The following is a 19,843-nucleotide window of genomic DNA, read 5'->3' as shown; positions in this document are numbered from 1 at the left end:
CACAGAGCCAGGCAGTAAATGTGTGGAGCTGTGTAAGCCCGGTCTTTATCCCAACCACTCTACTCTGCCATTCGAGTACGGAAGCCACCTAGACAATATAAATGAATAAGCATGCCTGTGTGCCAATCAAACTTTACTTACAGACAGGCAGCAGGCCAGGTCTGGCCTGAGGATTATGGTTTGCTGACCCCTGTTTTTAAGGTTGACTCTTCAGTCTTTTGTTTTTTGTTTTTTGGTTTTTTTGAGACAGAGTCTCACTCTGTCTCCAGGCTGGAGTGCAATGGTGCAATCTTGGCTCACTGGAATCACCACCTCCCGGATTCAAGCAATTCCCCTGGCTCAGCCTCCTGAGTAGCTGTGACTACAGCTACACCCCGCCACACCTGGCTAGTTTTTTGTATTTTAGTAGAGATGGGATTTCACCGTGTTGGCCAGGATGGTCTCGATCTCCTGACCTCATGATCCAACCGCCTCCGCCTCCCAAAGTGCTGGGATTACAGGCGTGAGCCACCATGCCCAGCTGACTCTTCAGTCTTTACTGCCCTAGAGGGTATTCAGTTTCTCTTGTTAGCCTCTCCTCCCTGCTTCCTCCAAAACACTTCCCCAGCAGGTAAGTAACTGTATTTTGTACAGGCCAAGATCCTGCTGAGAGAATATGGCCAGAATGTTCTATCACACATTTTCTTTTGCTCCCTTGGCTTTTTGAGTGATTGGGAGCATGGGAGAAAGTTGTCCGCAAGTGGGACCGAAGAGGGTAGATGTCAGGGTTTCTTGTGATCCTCATTCTCATGGTGGTTCTAAACGACAAACCACAGCCCAAAGCTTAAAGTTTCTTTGATGTTTTTCTTTTCTCCCAGAAGAACATTTAATGGGAGCAAAAACGTTCTTATCAGTGGCATATATAGTTCAAGTGAAAGTCAACCTTTTATGTAGATATAGCCACTTGTCCACACACCAGGTGACCATGGCAGTGGTGATCTTTGTTAGAACACTAACAACAGGCCAGAGGTGTTGAGAGGCTAGAGGCCCATGAAAGTCTGCACAGCCAACAGTGAGACTGAATTTGCCAGTTGCTTTTAAAAATCCCCAACCTCATCTACTATAGGACAGTGATAAAAGGAGAGAACAATAACTTTTCTGGCCTATAGCAACTAGGAGTACAGAATCTGAAATCTTTTTTTTTTTTTTTTGAGATGGAGTCCTGCTCTGTCACCCAGGCTGGAGTACAGTGTTGGCACAATCTCGGCTCACTGCATCCTCCACCTCCCAGGTTCGAGTGATTCTCCTGCCTGAGCCTCCCCAGTAGTAACATTAGTTAAAATGTTACTAGTGATAATAAATTAATCAGAACTTTGGCCTCTGCCTTTGATCCTAGTTCCCGTAATCTCTTAAGTGCCAGGCTCAGATAATGTGGCCCTTGCAGGGTTTGGGCAGCTAGTCCTCTAACTATTTTCTACAGGTGAAATGTACAGCCATTACAGGCACACGCCACCACACCAAGATAATTTTTGTACTTTTAGTAGAGACGGGGTTTCACCACGTTGGCCAGGCTGGTCTTGAACTCCCAGTCTCAAGTGATCCTCTCGCCTTGGCCTCCCAAAGTGCTGGGATTACAGGCATGAGCCACTGCACCCAGCCCAGAATCTGAAATCTTCATGTGCGTTTTATTTCTGTCTTAGACTTGCTGTGTTCTTTCAAATCTAACATCTTCCATTAGTGTATGGGAAACCTGGGTTTAGTACTTTAAATGTGATGTGCAGCTTTGCCAGAATAAGTGTCTGCAGGTGCAAGGAACATAAAGATTCCTCAGCAGAGGATCCCTGGGCACTTCTTCATGTCCTCCTCCCACTGCAGACAAAGAGGCCTCAGCGGGCTGCCTACAGGGTAATTTCAGCTACCTGCCTGAGGTTTCTTTCTAGCAAGCAGAACTTCAGATACACAATTACGTGATTAATGAAGGTCTCTCCAGCTGTTGTTACCGAAGCTAGGGAAGGCCTTTATTTCTTGCTTTTTTTTTTTTTCTTTTCTTTACCATTATTCATCTGGGTTTAACTTGAAAACGTATCCCGGTGAAACACTGTGAAGTGCAAAGGTTGGCTTCACATATGTGTGGATCGTGTTCCCCCGAGCCCCCTCCCTTGTAGAAAAACAGTCCCTCCGCTGTTGCTGTTTGCTTGAAACACTCAACCACTTCAGCCTGTCTGGGCTCTTCCTGCATATTCTGCTATTTATTTTTGGCTTCCCCTGAAATGACGTCAGTGAGGAAACTTGTGAGCAGAGGAGCTATGGATTCCATCACAGGCATTTGGTGGATTGCAGTGTTGCTGGCTTCAGGCTCGCATGCATTCTTCAACAGCCGACATCTGCTTTGCTCTTTGCAAAGTGCTGAACACAAGAGTGCTGCGTGACTTGTGTCGGAGAAAAGAAACAGGCATTTCCGAGGCGTGGTGACCGGCGATCCCATAGTGTACCTCAGTGTCCCTCATCAAGACCACCTGGGAATCAAGTTTGCTCCCAGAATGTGTCTTCTTGGTCTGGAGCAGTTTCTTTAAGTGCAGCTCTTGTTTATCCTCCATCTCAGTCCTTGAAATAAGTAGCCACCGAAGAGAGGTAGACAGCCTGGAGATTGGAGGGGGCTGGAGACGCCAAGATATGTAAAGGATATTGTGAATTCATTTGTCTACAAGCTCCACAGAATTATTGCTCTGAGCCGCTGACCCTTTCCATGTGAAACAGCTGCACCCGGTCCCAAAACCATGAATGGCCACCTTCCAAGGCCTGGCTCCCCCGTTCCCGCTGTGCTTGACACTGGTAGCGTCCCTCCTACCGAGGCAGCTAAGGAAAGACAGTTTCTTCTGGCACTCTTTCCATCTGGAGTACTCTGAAGCTTTCATTTCGTTAGAGGAAACTTCTCCTCAAAACCTCTCAGTTTCTGACCTAGTGACAAGCAGGCCTCACGCCCTCTCACCGTGGCCCCGTTTCAAAGCACATTCCCAGAATGGAGAGCTGGGAACAAGGGCGTAGAAAGGGGTGGAGAGGAGGTGAAGCAAAGGCCTACTTTGCTCCTGGTGTCCTTCCTGTTGGTGTGCAAGGCAGTCCATCTCCGTGGTGGGGAAAAAAAATGAAGAGGTCAGGTTTTGAAGGAATTTGCCAGAGATGATTGGTAAGAGCAATAAATATTTCCCCTGCCAGATCCTTGTCTTTTTTTTTTTAGAGAAGTCAAGATTTCTCAGGAGGACCATGTAAAGCAAAGAATAGTTTTTTTTTTTAAAATAAGAATTCTGAAAAAGTTTAAAACAATGTTTCCCTAGCAGAGGTGGTTTGAGATGAAGACGTTGGCTTCTTGTGGCAGACTTTCCTCATTTTATCTGTCCTACCCCTCTGGGGGCGGGGGTGACTCTTTTCATCCAGAATTAGAATTTCCAACACTGCACACTTAACTAGCCTGGCAGCCAACGTGGAAAACTCCCCAAGGCCTTTGAAGCAGCTCCTCTGTTCCATGGCTTACTCACAGCAGACTGCGTGTTGGCTCCTGGGAGAAGGAACCAGAATCTGGAGGCTCACTTGGCATCACCTCTCCTTTGCAATGAAAAAACCAGAGACCAGACAATAAGGATGAAGCAGAGAGGGAGAGTCCAGAGGATGGCGCTGTCCTTTTCAGTATTGACAAAATATACATCCTAGTCTGGGGACCTGAAACTATGGTCCCTATGTATGGTTGGCTTTCCAGAAGTCCTCATTTACCTAGACATTTCAGTGAGGAATTGCGTCAGAATCATTTATCTCCTCACCACAGGAATTCCTTGAAAGTCTGTTTTCTGCGAAGTGCTGAACACGTTGATGTAGTCCGTGTGGGCCGTCTGGAGCCCCTCAGTGGCTCCCTGTCCTGGCTGACGGGCACTCGCCTGAACTCCTGTGGAGAACAGCTGTTGGAGGAGGAACAGTTTCCCCAAGCACCTGCAGGTGCTAAGCACTGGAAGGCACTCAGCAGCATTCAGAACTCCAGTCCAGCTTGAGCTCTGTGCCCCATTAGCCCGGCGTGCACGCTCCCCTGGCAAGCCCCATGGATCATTCAGTGGGTGGGCGCCGTGGGTCAATGGAGAAGTCCTGGAATGGACTTTCCTTTGTTCTTCCCCTGCCCTCCCACCCTCTCGGTTCTCCCCTTGGCCTGTATACCCTGCCTAACACCCTCTCGGTTCTCCCCTTGGCCTGTATACCCTGCCTAACACCCTCTCAGTTCTCCCCTTGGCCTGTATACCCTGCCCTCCCACCCTCTCGGTTCTCCCCTTGGCCTGTATACCCTGCCTAACAAAAAGGCAAATTGAATATTCACAGCAAGTGATTTACTTGTATAAAGAGCATGGAGGTCGAGTGTGTAGGGAGAAGTCACGTGGGCTTGGGTCCTTTGAAAATGTTTTTAGTGAGAGCAACTTTAGATATAAGCCTATATACTATGACACATTCAAAGTCCGCCTGTGTCAAAATTTTCCAAACAAAAGCTTATCCCAGCAGATTCTTTCTTCAACTGCATTTGTTAGAATTATAAAAAGCTGTCTTTTTTTTTTCTTCCTGAATCTCCCTCATTGAGTTTTAGACTTAGCTTAGATGTATTGGCCCTCTGTTCCAAATTTTGGCCTCTGATTGAAAGCTGAAACTTTGCCTCCCTTTCTAAATTTGATTACAGATGAATATCTCTGCTTCTAATTACGTCCTTAAATAGAGAGAAGGTATACTTTCTAATCTGCAAAACCTATAGGGTCCTATAATTAAATATGTTTAAAATGTAGTGTTTATGCTTCAGTCGTTTCTGTCACTTCCCTACCCAAATGTTCAATGACAGACTATTGACATTTGTAAGGCATCATGGTGTATAAATGCATCTGTGGCTTGCAGTAAAAATTACACTTTTGCAGTGAATGTTTTACTTTCCAGTAACAGCCAACCACGTGAACCTTCTTCCTTCATTCAAAAGAAGGTACAGCCTTTGGAGTTAGACAGAGCTGGGTTTTTCTTGACTTCACTGATATCTGTGTTTCAATTTAGAAAGCCTAATTTCCTCATTTATAAAATAGATGTAATAGTATATACCTCACAGAGTTGGTTAGTACATGTAGTAAGATCACGTACAGTTACATACTTAGCACAGTGCCTAGCATAGTAAGCACTTAATAAGTGGTAACTCTTATTTACACAGTGCTTCTTGAAGCACCTGGTACATGACTCTGTCAGGAGCAGATGACTGGGCCCCTCTCCCAAAAAGTCTAATTCTAATCAGTCTGGGGTGAGGTCCAAGGATGTGCATTTCTAATAAGCTCCCAGGTGATATTGAAGCTACCTGTCCACAGATCACACTTTAAATAGCAAGGATTTAAAAGATCATCCAGCTTTTTCATACACATTCTTATTACTTTTGTGTCATCAAAAGACTTGGGAGCAGTATGTTGCTGGATGCTGTGCAAGGAAATTACAAAGGGGCTTATAATATAAAACAGATACTTCAGTAAAATCCATCTACTCTAAAATGAATTAAATCTTGAGGAAGATTAAGTACTTATGTACCCACAAGAAGGAATGCATTTTGGGGTTGGTGAATGAATTGATAATAGTTTGCATATTGGAAGGTTTTTTACCAGGAAAAAAAGAAAACAAACAAAAAAACCTTATCATTTTGGGTATTACAGACCTCTAGAACCAGTTTCTTTCTCCTTCTCAATCTTAAAGAAGTAATTGAGATTAGGAAAGAGAGAAAAAGCACATAGTATGTTTTAAATACCCTGTATCAGAAGAAATTATCTAAAACTTACAAAAACCAAACATCTAAAGAAAACAAAAAACTCAACTACAGTGGAGCCGGATGTGTTCTTTGAGCTCTACCTTCAATTGTAATGAAGCACTTTAAAAAAATAAAAAATAAGGCCGGGCGCTGGTGGCTCACACCTGTAATCCCAGCACTTTGGGAGGCCGAGGTGGGCGGATCATGAGGTCAGGAGTTCAAGCCTGACCAACACAGTGAAACCCCATCTCTACTAAAATTACAAAAAAAAAAAAAAATTAGCCAGGTGTGGTGGCAGGCACCTGTAATCCCAGCTTCTCAGGAGGCTGAGGCAGGAAAATCGCTTGAACCCGGGAGGCAGAGGTTGCAGTGAGCCGAGATCGCACCACTGCACTCCAGCCTGGGTGACAGAGCAAGACTGTCTCAGTAAACAAATAAATAAACAAATAAATAAATAGAGAGAGAGAGGAGAGAAAACTTCCAGGAATATTGTCCTGATGTCTAGTTCTGTAGTGAACATTAATACTGTTTGAATAGTAGTGGATGATTCCGAAACTAAGATCCATTTACAATTTTAGAGATAATTATATGATAACACATAGCTGTCAGTATTTATAAAACATCTTGTGATTTAGTTGCCATAACATCATAAAAGAGTGCTATAGCCTTGATACATTGGCTAGACTGTTTAAGAGGAAAGGAAATAAAGCTTACAGTAATTATGTAAGTTATTTCCTGAGTTAATTCCTCAAAAGGATATACTACACTTGATGGTCCTCTTTTCTACCAGGCTTCATCCAAAGTAATTTATTTGGAAACCACTTGCAAGGATAGGGCTGTGGGGCACCATTTTAATAACTGGATGCATAATTTGTGCCATCACATGCATATATCGTTTCATCAAGCACATGATTATGAAGTCAACTTTGACAGGACAGAATTGCACTGCAAGAGGAGAAGTGGATAAAGGCATGGAGTTAATCTACTTAGGCTTTCAGCACACTGGCTCTGCTTTATTGACATTTTACCCACACTAATAATGTTGGCATGTGTCTGACTTCTTCACTGTTGGCACAGCGCAGACATTCACACTGGGCATTAAACTTTTTAGTTGATAAAAGAAGATCCCACAATTGGAATCTCTGTAGCAGGTGTCCATGGTTTGACACTTGATTGTCTTAAGCAAGTATGTTCTTTGCAAGCAAAGCACATCTACAAGCTATATTACCTTTTGTTATACACAGAGGTGCAGTTTCCTTTAATGTTACAATGGTAGAAAATAAGAAGTAGCTGAAGTATTGAAGCCAGGTTAAAATACACAACAATGTGTACTCATAAAGGACGGAATGAAACTAGAAATGTGAAGCCCAGTTAGGTGACAACATCCATCCATGCCTGTTTTTCTCCCCATCAACTCTTTCAGCAAAATGTGATGGTCGTGTTTGGCTGTATTTTCATTCTTCTCAACTCTTATATTCACATGAAATTAATGAACATTCCAATTCTGAATAATGTGAAGAGACCAGGGGAGTGGAAAACTGCTTAGCCACATAGACAAAGCCCATTTATGTTTGGGCTGTGAAACACTTATTTGAATTTTGATTTGTGGATATTTCTTCTTGGCACTCAGTTTATATTTAATTTTTGTTCCTGATGTGATTTGAAAGTGATTGGTAGCAATGGAATGGCTTTCAAAGGTGGACAGGAAAGGGTGGAAGGGAAGAAACGTAGGGTCTGCTAATCCAGCAGTCAAATCATTGACCCATGGGTGATTAAAAGTTGGCTGAGGTTGTGGAAACAAGACTACCCCTCATGTGATGGCAGCTTCAAGTCTCCTTTGTAGTTTTTGGATGTGAGGCAATGAGCCAAATGTTCTGTCTAAACTGTTTGGGAACTGCTTTTAAGTTCAGCACTCTTGGAGAGGTATTATGTGACAAGTTATTGCTTCAGTGCCCTCAAATGGCACCATGGCCTCAACGAATTAGAGCTTAAGCTGGAGCTGTGGAACTTAAGGAAGGAAGTGGTTCTAAACTGCGTTTCTGCCTCTAGCCATTTCTGTATCAACATATTCCCTTTAACAACATCTCTCTGTTAGAAAGGGCAGTTTGAAAAAGCTCCTCTTCCCCTCTCTTTGTTGTCTTTTTGCCCAACATACACATGTTGTGGGTTTTTAGTGAAGGATGCAATGGATGTAAGTTAAGTATATAATGACACAGCCATTTCTTCTTACCCAAGTCTAGTCTTAAGCCATAAACTTGTGAAATGAGCCGATTGTGGTTGTTCAGTGGATTGTAGGATCTCCATAAAGTGCGCCATCCTTTCTCTATTGAGGACCCATTCCAGTGGGAAAATATTCATGTAAAAAGCTACCATCTTCATCCTTGTCATTATGAGCCAAAGTTGCCAGATCCAACCTGGTTCCTCACTGAAGTGCCACACTCCTCTATTTCGAGAGGAAACCGTTATAGATCATATACAGATGTCCTAAAAACAGAGAGAGAATAGGCTTCATGTCCAGGTAAAGTTTGAAAATCACTGCCTCCCAATTAACCCCGTTATGGAAATTGACAAAACACATTTGCGTATTCTAAAGACCTGAGATGTCCTCTATTAAAGAGTTCTATTCATCTTTGTTTGATTCAGCCTTTCCCAAATTTTTTGACCATGGGACACCTGAGAATACTGCCTAATAATTTTCATTTTTCTGTGTTTCAAGGCTTCAGGAACATATAGCAGGTGATTTTCCTGTTTTTTGCTTTTCTCTAGGGAACATTGCAAAGTGCTAGTCATTTACCTATCACCGTCCAACATTGTGTTTCTGAACCCTTTAGCTTTAGAATCCTGCTGGCCTTTTAGAAAGAGCCTCAGACACACTGACAAAATACATTTTTAAAAAATCAGAGTTCTAATATATTGTGATAAGAAAATTGAACTAGTTACTTTTATGTTTAGAAGGGCGCATTTTCTCTCAACGGGAAGAGGTACAGAGAAGGTCAAATTATACCCACCCATTTGTCTGGTAAACATGAGATTAAAGCAAAGACAGTTGATTTGTGTGTTTTGAATAACCATCAGACTTCAGTTACCATAACCTTTGTTACCATTTGTCCCCATCGAAGGAGAGAAATATCCCAGTAACTGGACATGATTACCCCGAAGAAAATTTTAGAGATATTTTTCCTCTCTGTTTGCCTCTCTCACTTGCAGTGAAATAATAGATGAACATAATTTTTATTTTTTTATTTTTTTCAGTGAAATAATACATGGACATAATTTTTATTTTTTTTTTATTTTTTTCAGTGAAATAATAGATGAACATAATTTTTTAAAGTACTATTAAAAAAAAGGACTTGCCCCATCTTCCACTTTCTACTATGTAGGTTTCATCTTTACAGAAAGTGTCTTCTGTGTCTTTGGGATATTTATTTGGGTAGTCAAGTCTACGTTATAGACCTGCATCAGCCATATGTTTGTTCGTTTGTTTGTCTGTTTGTTTATTTGAGACGGAGTCTCACTCTGTCACCCAGGCTGGAGTGCAGTGGTGTGATCTCGGCTCACTGCAACCTCTGCCTCCCGGGTTCAAGGGATTCTCCTGCCTCAGCCCCCTGAGTAGCTGGGACTACAGGTGCGCCACCACACCTGGCTAATTTTTGTATTTTTTAGTTGAGGCGGGGTTTCACCATGTTAGCCAGCCTGGTCTGGAACTCCTGACCTCAGGTGATCTGCCCACCTCGGCCTCTCAAAGTGCTAGGGTTATAGGCATGAGCCACCGCACCCACTTATTTCTTAATATGTTAATTTTATACATTATTAATGTCTCTTTATTCTAGGAAGGGAATCTGTTTGTTTTCTTTCCCTTCATACTTTATATCTTTCAGGATTCCGTTGCAGGAAACAGAATAATTCTAGCTATTTCAAGCGGGAAGTGATTTTAAACTACAAATTCGAAGCTTTGGAAATCACTGGAAGGGCTGAAAGAGCAGGATGTAGGCTGGGATTTCAAGCATGACTCCTTGAACTGGATAAGATTAGTGAGCAGTCTTTTTACTGAAGCATAATTTACCTACAGTGTAAATTCAGTTTTTTATGTGAATAATTCAGTGAGTTTTGACAAATCTGTGTTGCTGTATAGCCACACGCCATTACTTTCAACATACAAAACAATTCTGTCACCCTCAAAAATTCTCCATGACTCTTTTCCTCACTCCTCCCCAGCCCCTGGCAACCACTGATCTGTTTCTTTACTTACAGTTTTGCCTTTTCTAGAAAATTGTATAAATTGAATCATGCAGTATGTAGTCTTTTGTGTCTGGCTTCTTTCACTTAGCATAATGTTTTTTTAAATTCATTTATGTCATGGTATGTATTAGTAGTTATTACTGGGTAGTTTGTGGTATGGATATACAGTCATCCATTTTCAATCTGTGATTGAATTCACAGATGCAGAATCTATAGATACAGAGGGCCGACTGTATCACAATTTACACATTTACCAGTTGATGGACACTTGAGTTGTTTACAGTTTTGGGGAATTATGAGCATTCATGTGAAGTTCTTCGTGTGAATATATGTCTTCATTTATCTTGTTTAAATAGGTAGGAGGGGATTGTTGAGTTGTATGGTGAGTGTGTGTGTAACTTTATAAGAACTGTCAAACTGTTTTCCAGAACCTCATATCATTTTGCACTCCCATCAGCAGTATAAGAGAGCCCCAGTTCCTCCACGTCTTCAGTACTCTACTGTCAGTCTTGTAGGTAGAGTCTTAACCTGGTTTTCCTGATCCCCAGTGGGTTCTCCCTTCCAGATTTGCTATTACATAGCCAGCCCCAGTTCTGTTTCTCTGTGGTAAAACAGTGATTTATATATATGTATGTGTGTGTGTGTGTGTGTGTGTGTGTGTGTGTATATATATATATATATATATATATATATATATATATATCTGCAAATTGGTGACATCCAGGATGCAGACCAGCTCCAGTGCCCAGCTGAACTTGCTAATCGGTACAAGAAACAGTGTTGATCTTGGTCTTAACTAGACCCTCACTGGATTTGAAATGTTGCACATAGCAATGTTTTATGGTTCTCTTTCAGGCTATTTGATCATTCCATGGAAGGATTTAAAAACTGGGAGTTCATGACCATTCATTGCTGGGGGGAAAGAGCTGCTGGTGACTGGGTCCTTGAAGTTTATGATACTCCCTCTCAGCTAAGGAACTTTAAGACTCCAGGTGAGAACTCCCTGTCTATACATTGATCTACTGTGTAGAAGAAAATGATGGAGTATATTTTGGCCAGAGTGTTTCACACTCACATATTAGCATCTTTTTTCTAGTGATTAATTTCATGTGAGCTTTGAATTACCTGCACGTTTTTCAGTTTTCAAGATTCATTTGAGAGGTAATAATTTAAGGATACGAAATAAAGAATATATATAGTATAGAACAAAACATAACAGCTTTTGATTGATGTTTCAGAAGACATGATCCCCATCTCTAACCAGCTTCCCAGACTTCCTTTGTCTGTAAACAAGCCAACCTGCCCACTGGCAATGAGTTCAACTGCATGATTTCACAAGAAGAGACAGGCTTCCGTAGTTATCTATTTCTTTTTAGTTTTCCCTAAATTTACTTTTCAGTTTAGGCAAGACATTGAGCTCAGCCCATGCCAGCTAATCTGGGTACCACCAAAGAAAATGATGATGATATTCTTCCCTGAATGAGCCCAAGAGCCAAGGAAAAAGAAATGCTTCTTGACATGTAAAACAGAAATTATGATGTTAGCAAAGGTCTTTTCAGGTAGGCACAGTCTGTTTCTTCACACAGCCTATTGCCGTCTTCATGCTAACCTGTAAAGCTTGTTTATAATATAAAATAAGGGAAAGTATAAGGCAACATGGGGTGAGAGACTGTGTTGCCCATTACAGAGCCCTGCAGAGTGGCTCAGCAGTGAATGATCTGTTTGATAACTAACTAGCTTCCCACCCATCCATGAACGCATCTTCAGCCATCAGATAAAAGTCCTCCTTCTCAATGCTCTGTCCAGCCCTATTTAAAAGAACCAGGCCTGGGGGAAGTTTTAGGACTGACATCCAGTTCTAGCCCTCTCCAGATTACAGAATCAAGTAACCTAGACATTCTGTAACTGTAGGAGTGTGTACCATTCAGATACAGCTAGCTGCTCAGGGCAAAGGAGGCACACAGCAGAACACAGGGCTAAAAGGCACATTTGCCAGACTTTTGCCTGCCAGTCTGAGAAAGTTACTCATTCTGAGAGATCCATTGTTGACTGTACATTTTGGCTGTCTCTTCCCTAGTTCTATAATGAGGTTCATCTTTGTTTGCCACAGTGGTCCCATAATCAGGGAGGTCAAAGCCAGAATGGTGGCCAGGTCACAATGAATCAGGATAAACGTTTCGTTAAAGAGTATCTGTGTCCAGCTCACTGCCAGAATGCAGCCTGAATATAGTAGTCACCAAGTTTTTATCAAGAAAGCAAATGTTTGTCAACAAGGCAGGATTGATAGAGAAAACATGCAGATTATAGACCAGAGTTTCTAGACCCTTTCACCTCTTCATAATCTGCATAGTTCCCAGGACCTTCCTCTCTCCTTTCTTCCTCTTTGCAGCCCATGCTTATTGCCCTTGCCATGAGGATGCACAGGGTCATGGCACATAGGTGAAATGGAAGCATGGTGACTGGGCTGTGATCCATTAGCAGGCATCACTGCACGACTCTTATAGGACAAGAGACCCCGGAGAAATAAACACTGTCAAATGTGGCAGTTGTGTGCCAAGGAAGGTGCAGACATAGGGAGTACGTTTTTGAGCATTTTAACCAGTTATAAAACTAACTAAACGTGAGTCTGGTCTTTATTACCACCAGACACCAGCAACTCCACTCTCCATGATAAGCCCAGGCTGCTCCTAAGGGCTACTGGTTAACCATGCATTGCATCTAAGGGTCAGGGACCATGAATATAAATCCCTCTGCCCTCAAGAAGTTCTGAGTCTATACAGAGCTTACTGTGATTATGCGTGTTTAAAACTCCACAGTAGCTCAGGTAATCTAGAGTTACCTATTTCATAGCATTGGCATCTCCTTATGCTATTTAAATGTTCACGTTTAACCCTAGCCACCTGCAGTCATTTTAGAAGTGTTGAGGTATTCTTTTTACGCCAGACGAGAGATACCCTAATGCTATTACGGACCTGGAGACTTTAATAGAAACATATAGTCTTTGTGTATCTTTCCTTCAACCTTTCATTTCAGGATGAGTTACGCCTTCAGTAGTGGACTTTGAGTGGCCTGTTTATGGGCGTGTGTGTGTATGCGCATGTGCCTGTATCATTGTTGCTGTAGTATACAGTCCTATGATAGGTTTCTTCCTCTCTGATTAATAAGGGATTACATCAGTAAGCGAGTAGAATTTCAGTTGCATCTGTAGAATTTTCCAGCCCGATTAAATGGTAGACTCATCCCCAAATATAGAACTTCCTGGCTCCAAACTGAATTTATATTTGTTTATTGTTTCTTCCCATTTATTGTTACAATACATATTAAAAGTGTTTGAGGGTGTTGTTTTGATTTTTGGCACATTGAACCTATATATGCAGATTGCATTTATGTGTTAAGCAAGATGGATTTTTCTCCTTCTGTATTTACAAAGCTATTTCATAATAACATTTCAATATTAATTGCAAAATCATCTATAAAATTTAGCAAACAGAAAAAGGGGTAGAGGAGAAAAAAAAATGATGGCCCAGATATGGCAGTTATTTGATGTGAATTGTAGTAGAAGTTCTAAGGAAATAAAATTACATAATAAGTGAAATATAAAGAGATGAATTACACAGGAAGGATATGCCTAGTGGGCTTATGATGTCCTTCAGAAATAACACAAAGGGAAATAATCAATTTTGAGACAGCACTCTTCAAAGCACTTAGAGGGTAAACTTTTGCATCCAAAATGATCTTAAATAAAATGAACTGAGTTCTAAGGTGACTGATGATTAGGATGACCTATAGTGTCCTTGTATTATATGCTTCATTTGTACACTTGAGAGATGCCATAAGGAAAATGGGTTCTCTTTTGCACTGCTACCTAAAGGCAATCAGATAGGTCATCAATTTCCAGCAGTCATTCACTTCTTACCACTCCCTAATGCATGCTACTTAGAATTCTGGGCCTAAATAATACCCTGATTGTGAAAAGCATGGTCATTAACAAATGAGTCCAAAGAAAAGCTGGCAGAGGGCAAACCATATATAAACTAATTGTACTGGTGCAATGTAAAAGTCAGAAAAAAATACATGCATCACAGAATGTTCATTTTTAAATGTAATGCTCCTAAACTCCTAGAAATGAATAGGAGACAATACTGTATATGGTTTAAACACACAGGAGTTGGACTCGGAGTATGTTTTAATACCAGTCTGTCCTCTTATTGCCTTTGAGGAAGTTACCAACCTCTGTGGCTCTGTTTCCTCCTCTATATATTGGGAATGTTAGTACCTACCTTAGAGTTGTTTTGAACATTGAATGGAATAAAACTTACAAACCACTTAGGCCGGTGCTTAGCATATAGTAAGCACTTAGAAACATCAAACATCGATTTGATGGTGATGGTAGATGCTAATAGATGAAGGAAGCTGACAGCTGAAATCCATCACTCTCTGAGCTAGCCCCAGACCCTAGCCCCTGACCTTGTCTGGATTCTATGCATTAAGCCAAGGTGAGAGGGGCTCTGAGGGGCATCCTGCCTTCCTACCAGCATATGCCTATGTTTGTAATGGTTTTGTCTTAATCACTCCTGCTTAGGGTTGATTCCTTTTGAGGTCAGTTTTACTAACTTTAATGAAATGGAGGCATGTTTCCTTTTTTTTTTTTTCTTTTTACTTTTTGCGTTGAACACAATTTTATGAAGCTAAGAAATAAGTTAACAAGTAAGAACTAAATAAGTTAACAAATAAGTTAACAAATAAATAAGAACTAAAGCAACAAAAAATGCTCCTTGTGAGTGATCCAGACTCATAGAAGGTGAAACACTTGCCTCAGGTCTCAAGGCGTTCTTGACCAGAAAAATGCTGTTTTGGGCCAGGTGCGGTGGTTCACGCCTGTAATCCCAGCAGTTAGGGAGGCTAAGGCAGGTGGATCACCTGAGGTCAAGAGTTCGAGACTAGCCTGACCAACATGATGAAACCCTGTCTCTACTAAAAAATACAAAAATTAGCCGAGCGTGGTGGCGGCCACCTGTACTCCCAGCTACTTGGGAGGCTAAGGCAGGAGAATCACTTGAACCAGGGAGTCAGAGGTTGCAGTGAGCCTGGATCACGCCATTGCACTCCAGTCTGGGTGACAGAGCAAGATAAAAAAAAAAAAAAAAAAAGAAAAAGAAAATGCTGTTTTGCACATTAACCCAGAGAACATTCTGCAATGATGGAAATGCTGTCCAGTAGGGTGTCCACTAGCCACATACAGCTCTTGAGCACTGGAAATATGGTTAGTGTCATGGAGAAGCTGAATCTTAAAATTTTTTTAATTTTAGTTCATTTAAGTTTAAATAATCAAATGTGTAATGGCTATCACATTGGACAGCACAGGTCTATAGGATACTATAATTGTTGATGTATTCTTAATATTGAATGAATGATACCAGGAATTAGGGAGAACAAAGAGTTGTTCTACTTATTAACAAGTCAGATAATGCCAAGAAAAAAACATTTTTTTTTTGAGATGGAGTCTTGCCCAGTCCCCCAGGCTGAAGTGCAGTGGTGCGATTTCCACTCACTGCAACCTCCACCTCCCGGGTTCAAGCTATTCTCCTGCCTCAGCCTCCCAAGTAGCTGGGACTACAGGCACATGCCACTGCGCCTTGCTAATTATTTTTGTATTTTTAGTAGAGACGAAGTTTCACCGTATTAGCCAGGATGGTCTCAATCTCCTGACCTCGTGATCTACCCGTCTCGGCCTCCCAAAGTGCTGGGATTACAGGCGTGAGCCACCGCTCCCGGCCGTATAAGACTTTTATACCTAGAAAAACAAAGCCTTCTATTAAGTTCTGGGATTCTCTTAAATATTTGTAATTTGAAATTCAGCCCTTGATCCAGTAATCTGAAGTTTGTTTCTCAGTCTTCCTATAAATGCTGATTAAATCAAGGCCTCTCCTGTAGTACGTGCTCAGTCCATATGTGGTATGTGAATTATTAAATAGTTAATTCTGCAAATGGTGAGAAATATGCATTTCTAGCTCTGCGTTTGACACAGTGATTCATATCCATCTGCTTCCTACAGTTCTGTTGCTTTTTCTTGAGTGAGAAGGACTTAAAGATGTTACAAAGCTAAAGAGGGAAGATTTGGTCATGCTGTTATTTCATTATTATTTCCCAAGGTAAATTGAAAGAATGGTCTTTGGTCCTCTATGGCACCTCCGTGCAGCCATATTCACCAACCAATGAGTTTCCTAAAGTGGAACGGTTCCGCTATAGCCGAGTTGAAGACCCCACAGACGACTATGGCACAGAGGATTATGCAGGTGAGCTGGCTTCCAGTGGGACACAGCCTAAAGAGAGAAAGCTCATGTGTCATCCCACCACGGGCGGGGGGAGTGGAGTAGAGTGGAGTGGGAGTGGGAGTGGGAGTGGGAGTGGGAGTGGGCATGGAATGGGAATGGAATGGAATGGAATGGAATGGAATGATAGAACAGAGCAATATACTACCCATATTCTGACATATTTTCTTCCATCTTATTTTTATCCCCTTAATATCTGTATGTGTGTATATATCAGTGCACTTATATATTCAAATATCCATATGTGTTATCTACAAAGCTGATAGTCCATACTGTGATTGTACTGTAATATATAGTTAATCCATAATCTGGGACACATACTTCGCTTACAGAGTTTTACACTATTTTAAACACGGGTTGGATAAACATCATTATTTATCAGTCTTTGTCTATATCTTCATTATTTCTTTAGAATAGAGTTCTGTTTTGAGACTCACTGCATCAAAGAGGATAATCAGCTTTAGGGCTTGGAAACATTTTGTCACTTGCTATCCAGACAGGATGTACCAGTCTACACTGTGACCAGCTATGTGATTGTTTATTACACTCATTCCTGCCAACAGAAAAAAATAGAAAAAGAAAGTAAAAAAAGAAAGAGGTGAACGTTTTAAAAATGTTATAGCTTTGATTGCCTGTAATTCTGAACATTTTTTTCCTCTGTAGTTCTCTGAATTAAATACAGCTGTCTTTTACCCATTTTTCTATTCAAAGTGCAGTAATCCTCTTATCTCTTTGTGAACACTCTGTATGTTACTGTCTCTCACATTGTTTCATATTTGCTGAAAACATATTCTCACTTATCACTGAGAATGTAAGTTTTGTTTTGTGTTGTTTTGACAAAAAACTATTAGAGGCTGGAGTTTATGGTCTCAAATATAACACTGATTTTTTGCAGACGTTTCATCCTTTAATGTCTACTGAATATTCACGTGCTTTGTTTGGTAATCTCTTGTTTTTTACATTTGGCCATTAATTCATCTGGAACTCATTTTGGTTTATGACATATAGTATCAATTGAAGCTCTGTCTTTAGTTATTTTCCAAACAGACTAACATCATTGGCTAACTATCCCTTCTTTTTTTTATTAGTTTAGGATGCTTCCTTTATAACAATATAGTAAGATCTTATACCAGCATCTTTTCTGGTTCCACCTTTTCTGATTCATCAATCTAATAATTCTCAAACCAATACCACCCACACTGTTTTGTTTTCATTTCATGATGTATTTTTATATTTGTAGAACATCTGCTTCCCATTTCCATAGCAATTATTGCCCTATTATTCTTCCAGATGAATTTTAGAATGATTTTTCAGTCTCCCTTTAAAAGTCTCATTGGAATTTAATTTGAATTTATATGCAATCTTGTGGGAATAATTGTTTTTACAACATACAATCTTTCCATTTAAAACATAGATCATGTCCCATTTTGCTGAAATCTTTTAATTTTATGTCGTTTTCTTCTTGTTAGTGTTACACCTACGTATTTTGGGCCTTGTTGCTCTTATAGTGGAAAATATTCCTTGCTTTCTAACTAGTATATGCTGGTGTGTAGGAAATCCATTGGCTGTATTTATTTTATATATGGCCACTTTGCTTAACTCTCTCATTAATTTATATAGTTTAGAGTTGATTTTCTGGGATGGTTTAGGTACTACAGCCTTAGCATCTGCAAATTGGTTTTGTTGTCCTTCTCATCATTATTTCTGACTACTGTCTTGTTGCATTGGCTAGCACTCCCAGGAGCATTCAATCCTTCTGAGATATGACATATAACACATAATGGACAAAGCTTCTTCTAATGAAGAACTATTTATAGGCCCAGCACGGTGGCTCATGCGTGTAATCCCAGCATTTTGGGAGGCCAAGGGGAGTGGATTGCCTGAGCTCAGGAGTTTGAGATGAGCCTGGGCAACATGGTGAAACCCCATCTCTACTAAAGATACAAAAACAAATTAGCCGGGTGTGGTGGTGCGCACCTGTAATCCCAGCTACTGGAGAGGCTGAGGCACAAGAATCACTTGAACTCAGGAGGCGGAGGTTGTAGTGAGCCGGGATCAGGCCACTTCACTCCAGCCTGGGCAACAGAGCAAGACTCAGTCTCAAAAAATAAAAAGAACTATAAATACAAGTTTAATGTATCTTTAGATGAGAAATATTTTTTCTTGCAGTTCTGAGATTTTCCTTTAAATACTGAAAATAAAATTACTTCATTAACCACCTGAACAGAGTATCTTAAATACACATGTAGTTACTTTTATTCTAAACAGATAGCATCCTAGAATCAATAAACATGCTTGAAATTAAGACCAATCGAGCTAATCAGAGCTGGATTGTATTAGATTTTGTGATGTTTTGCTTTGAGCCTATAGCATTACTATTTATATTTTAACTAGCGAACTATTTTGTCTTCTCGGATAGGAGAAAGTATATCCAAAATAACATAAATAGAGTGTAATAGTAAGCTGTTACTCTTTATTCATATTTTGGTAATGTTTCGAATTCAAATTTCGGAATGTTGAGTTCAGAACAGTTATACATCTTTGTGGTTTTTCTGATTATATCTCTAAAACATCAACATTGGCACTTGTGAGAGAACCAAGACGATTATTGCATTATTATCCTGCAACCTACAATGCTAAACTGCATCTGGGACCGTTTAAGATGATAAAAGAAACAACATCGTATGTGAACTTGCCATATAGTGAGAGCCCTTTTGGCAAATATTAAGAATAAATGTTTGGGTTTTTTTTTTTTTTTTTTTAATTCTAGAAGTCATCTGGTGAAAATTTAGGGCCACCCATGATTCCTTTCCTTTGGAGCTGCAATTTTCACCTTCATTTAGAAGTCAGCCAGATTAGAGACACAGATGGCGTTATCATAACCAGATTCCCATACTGTGTCACTGGATCCCAGGGACTGTGAGATCACAGCTGGCTGAACTTTAGTCCATAGGCAACAGAGACACCACTCCCCTGGTGTACGATGGCAGATGGCTAAAATGTCCCAAGTTGCAGTAGCTATGGAATTTAGAGATCAATTTGAAGCTTTGGGGAAAATAGAAATAAGCAGTGCTGTCAAATGACTCTTGCAGTTAATAAGAAGTATATTCAAGTCTGCAGCATTTTGAAATGACTTATCTCCATTCAGATGGAGAAGTCATCCCTAGTACATGGTTTGCTACCTCTAAGCAGGAAATTTTTACCTAGGTATCAGGACCTATGTTGACCCCTCTCCTCACCATGTGATACTGGGCAAGCCACTGAAATTCTTGGAAAATCAGTTTCCTCATCAGTAAAATGAGGGTATTTGACTACCAGATTTTTCTCTAAGTCATTCCACCCGAGATCTAACATTTTATGTTTCTGTGATTCAGTAATTATGAAACATAGTCCCATAATGACTCAAAGAAACCAAGGTATAACAGTAAGTCCTTTGGGTTAAAATAAGTAGATTTTCTACTACCCTTGATTTACTATTTGTACATTTCATTCAATATAT

The 19,843-nt window shown here is 40.6% G+C and overlaps 1 protein-coding gene across 4 annotated transcripts in view; it reads left to right on the top strand.

Moving 5' to 3' along the window:
- LOC105498700 (proprotein convertase subtilisin/kexin type 5) overlaps positions 1-19,843 on the top strand; it is a 469,848-nt gene that overhangs the window by 269,527 nt on the left and 180,478 nt on the right. For all 4 annotated transcript variants that reach the window (XM_071077655.1, XM_011770951.2, XM_011770953.2 and 1 more), the window contains 2 exons: positions 10,868-11,004; positions 16,165-16,308. In XM_071077655.1, the coding sequence (XP_070933756.1) occupies positions 10,868-11,004; positions 16,165-16,308 (281 nt within the window). The remainder of the gene's footprint in view (positions 1-10,867; positions 11,005-16,164; positions 16,309-19,843) is intronic.

This window comes from Macaca nemestrina, chromosome 14 (assembly GCF_043159975.1).
Source record: "Macaca nemestrina isolate mMacNem1 chromosome 14, mMacNem.hap1, whole genome shotgun sequence".
Taxonomy (NCBI): domain Eukaryota; kingdom Metazoa; phylum Chordata; class Mammalia; order Primates; family Cercopithecidae; genus Macaca; species Macaca nemestrina.
The sequence above is the reverse complement of the archived record's forward strand: the minus strand, read 5'-3'. Positions and strand labels throughout refer to the sequence as shown.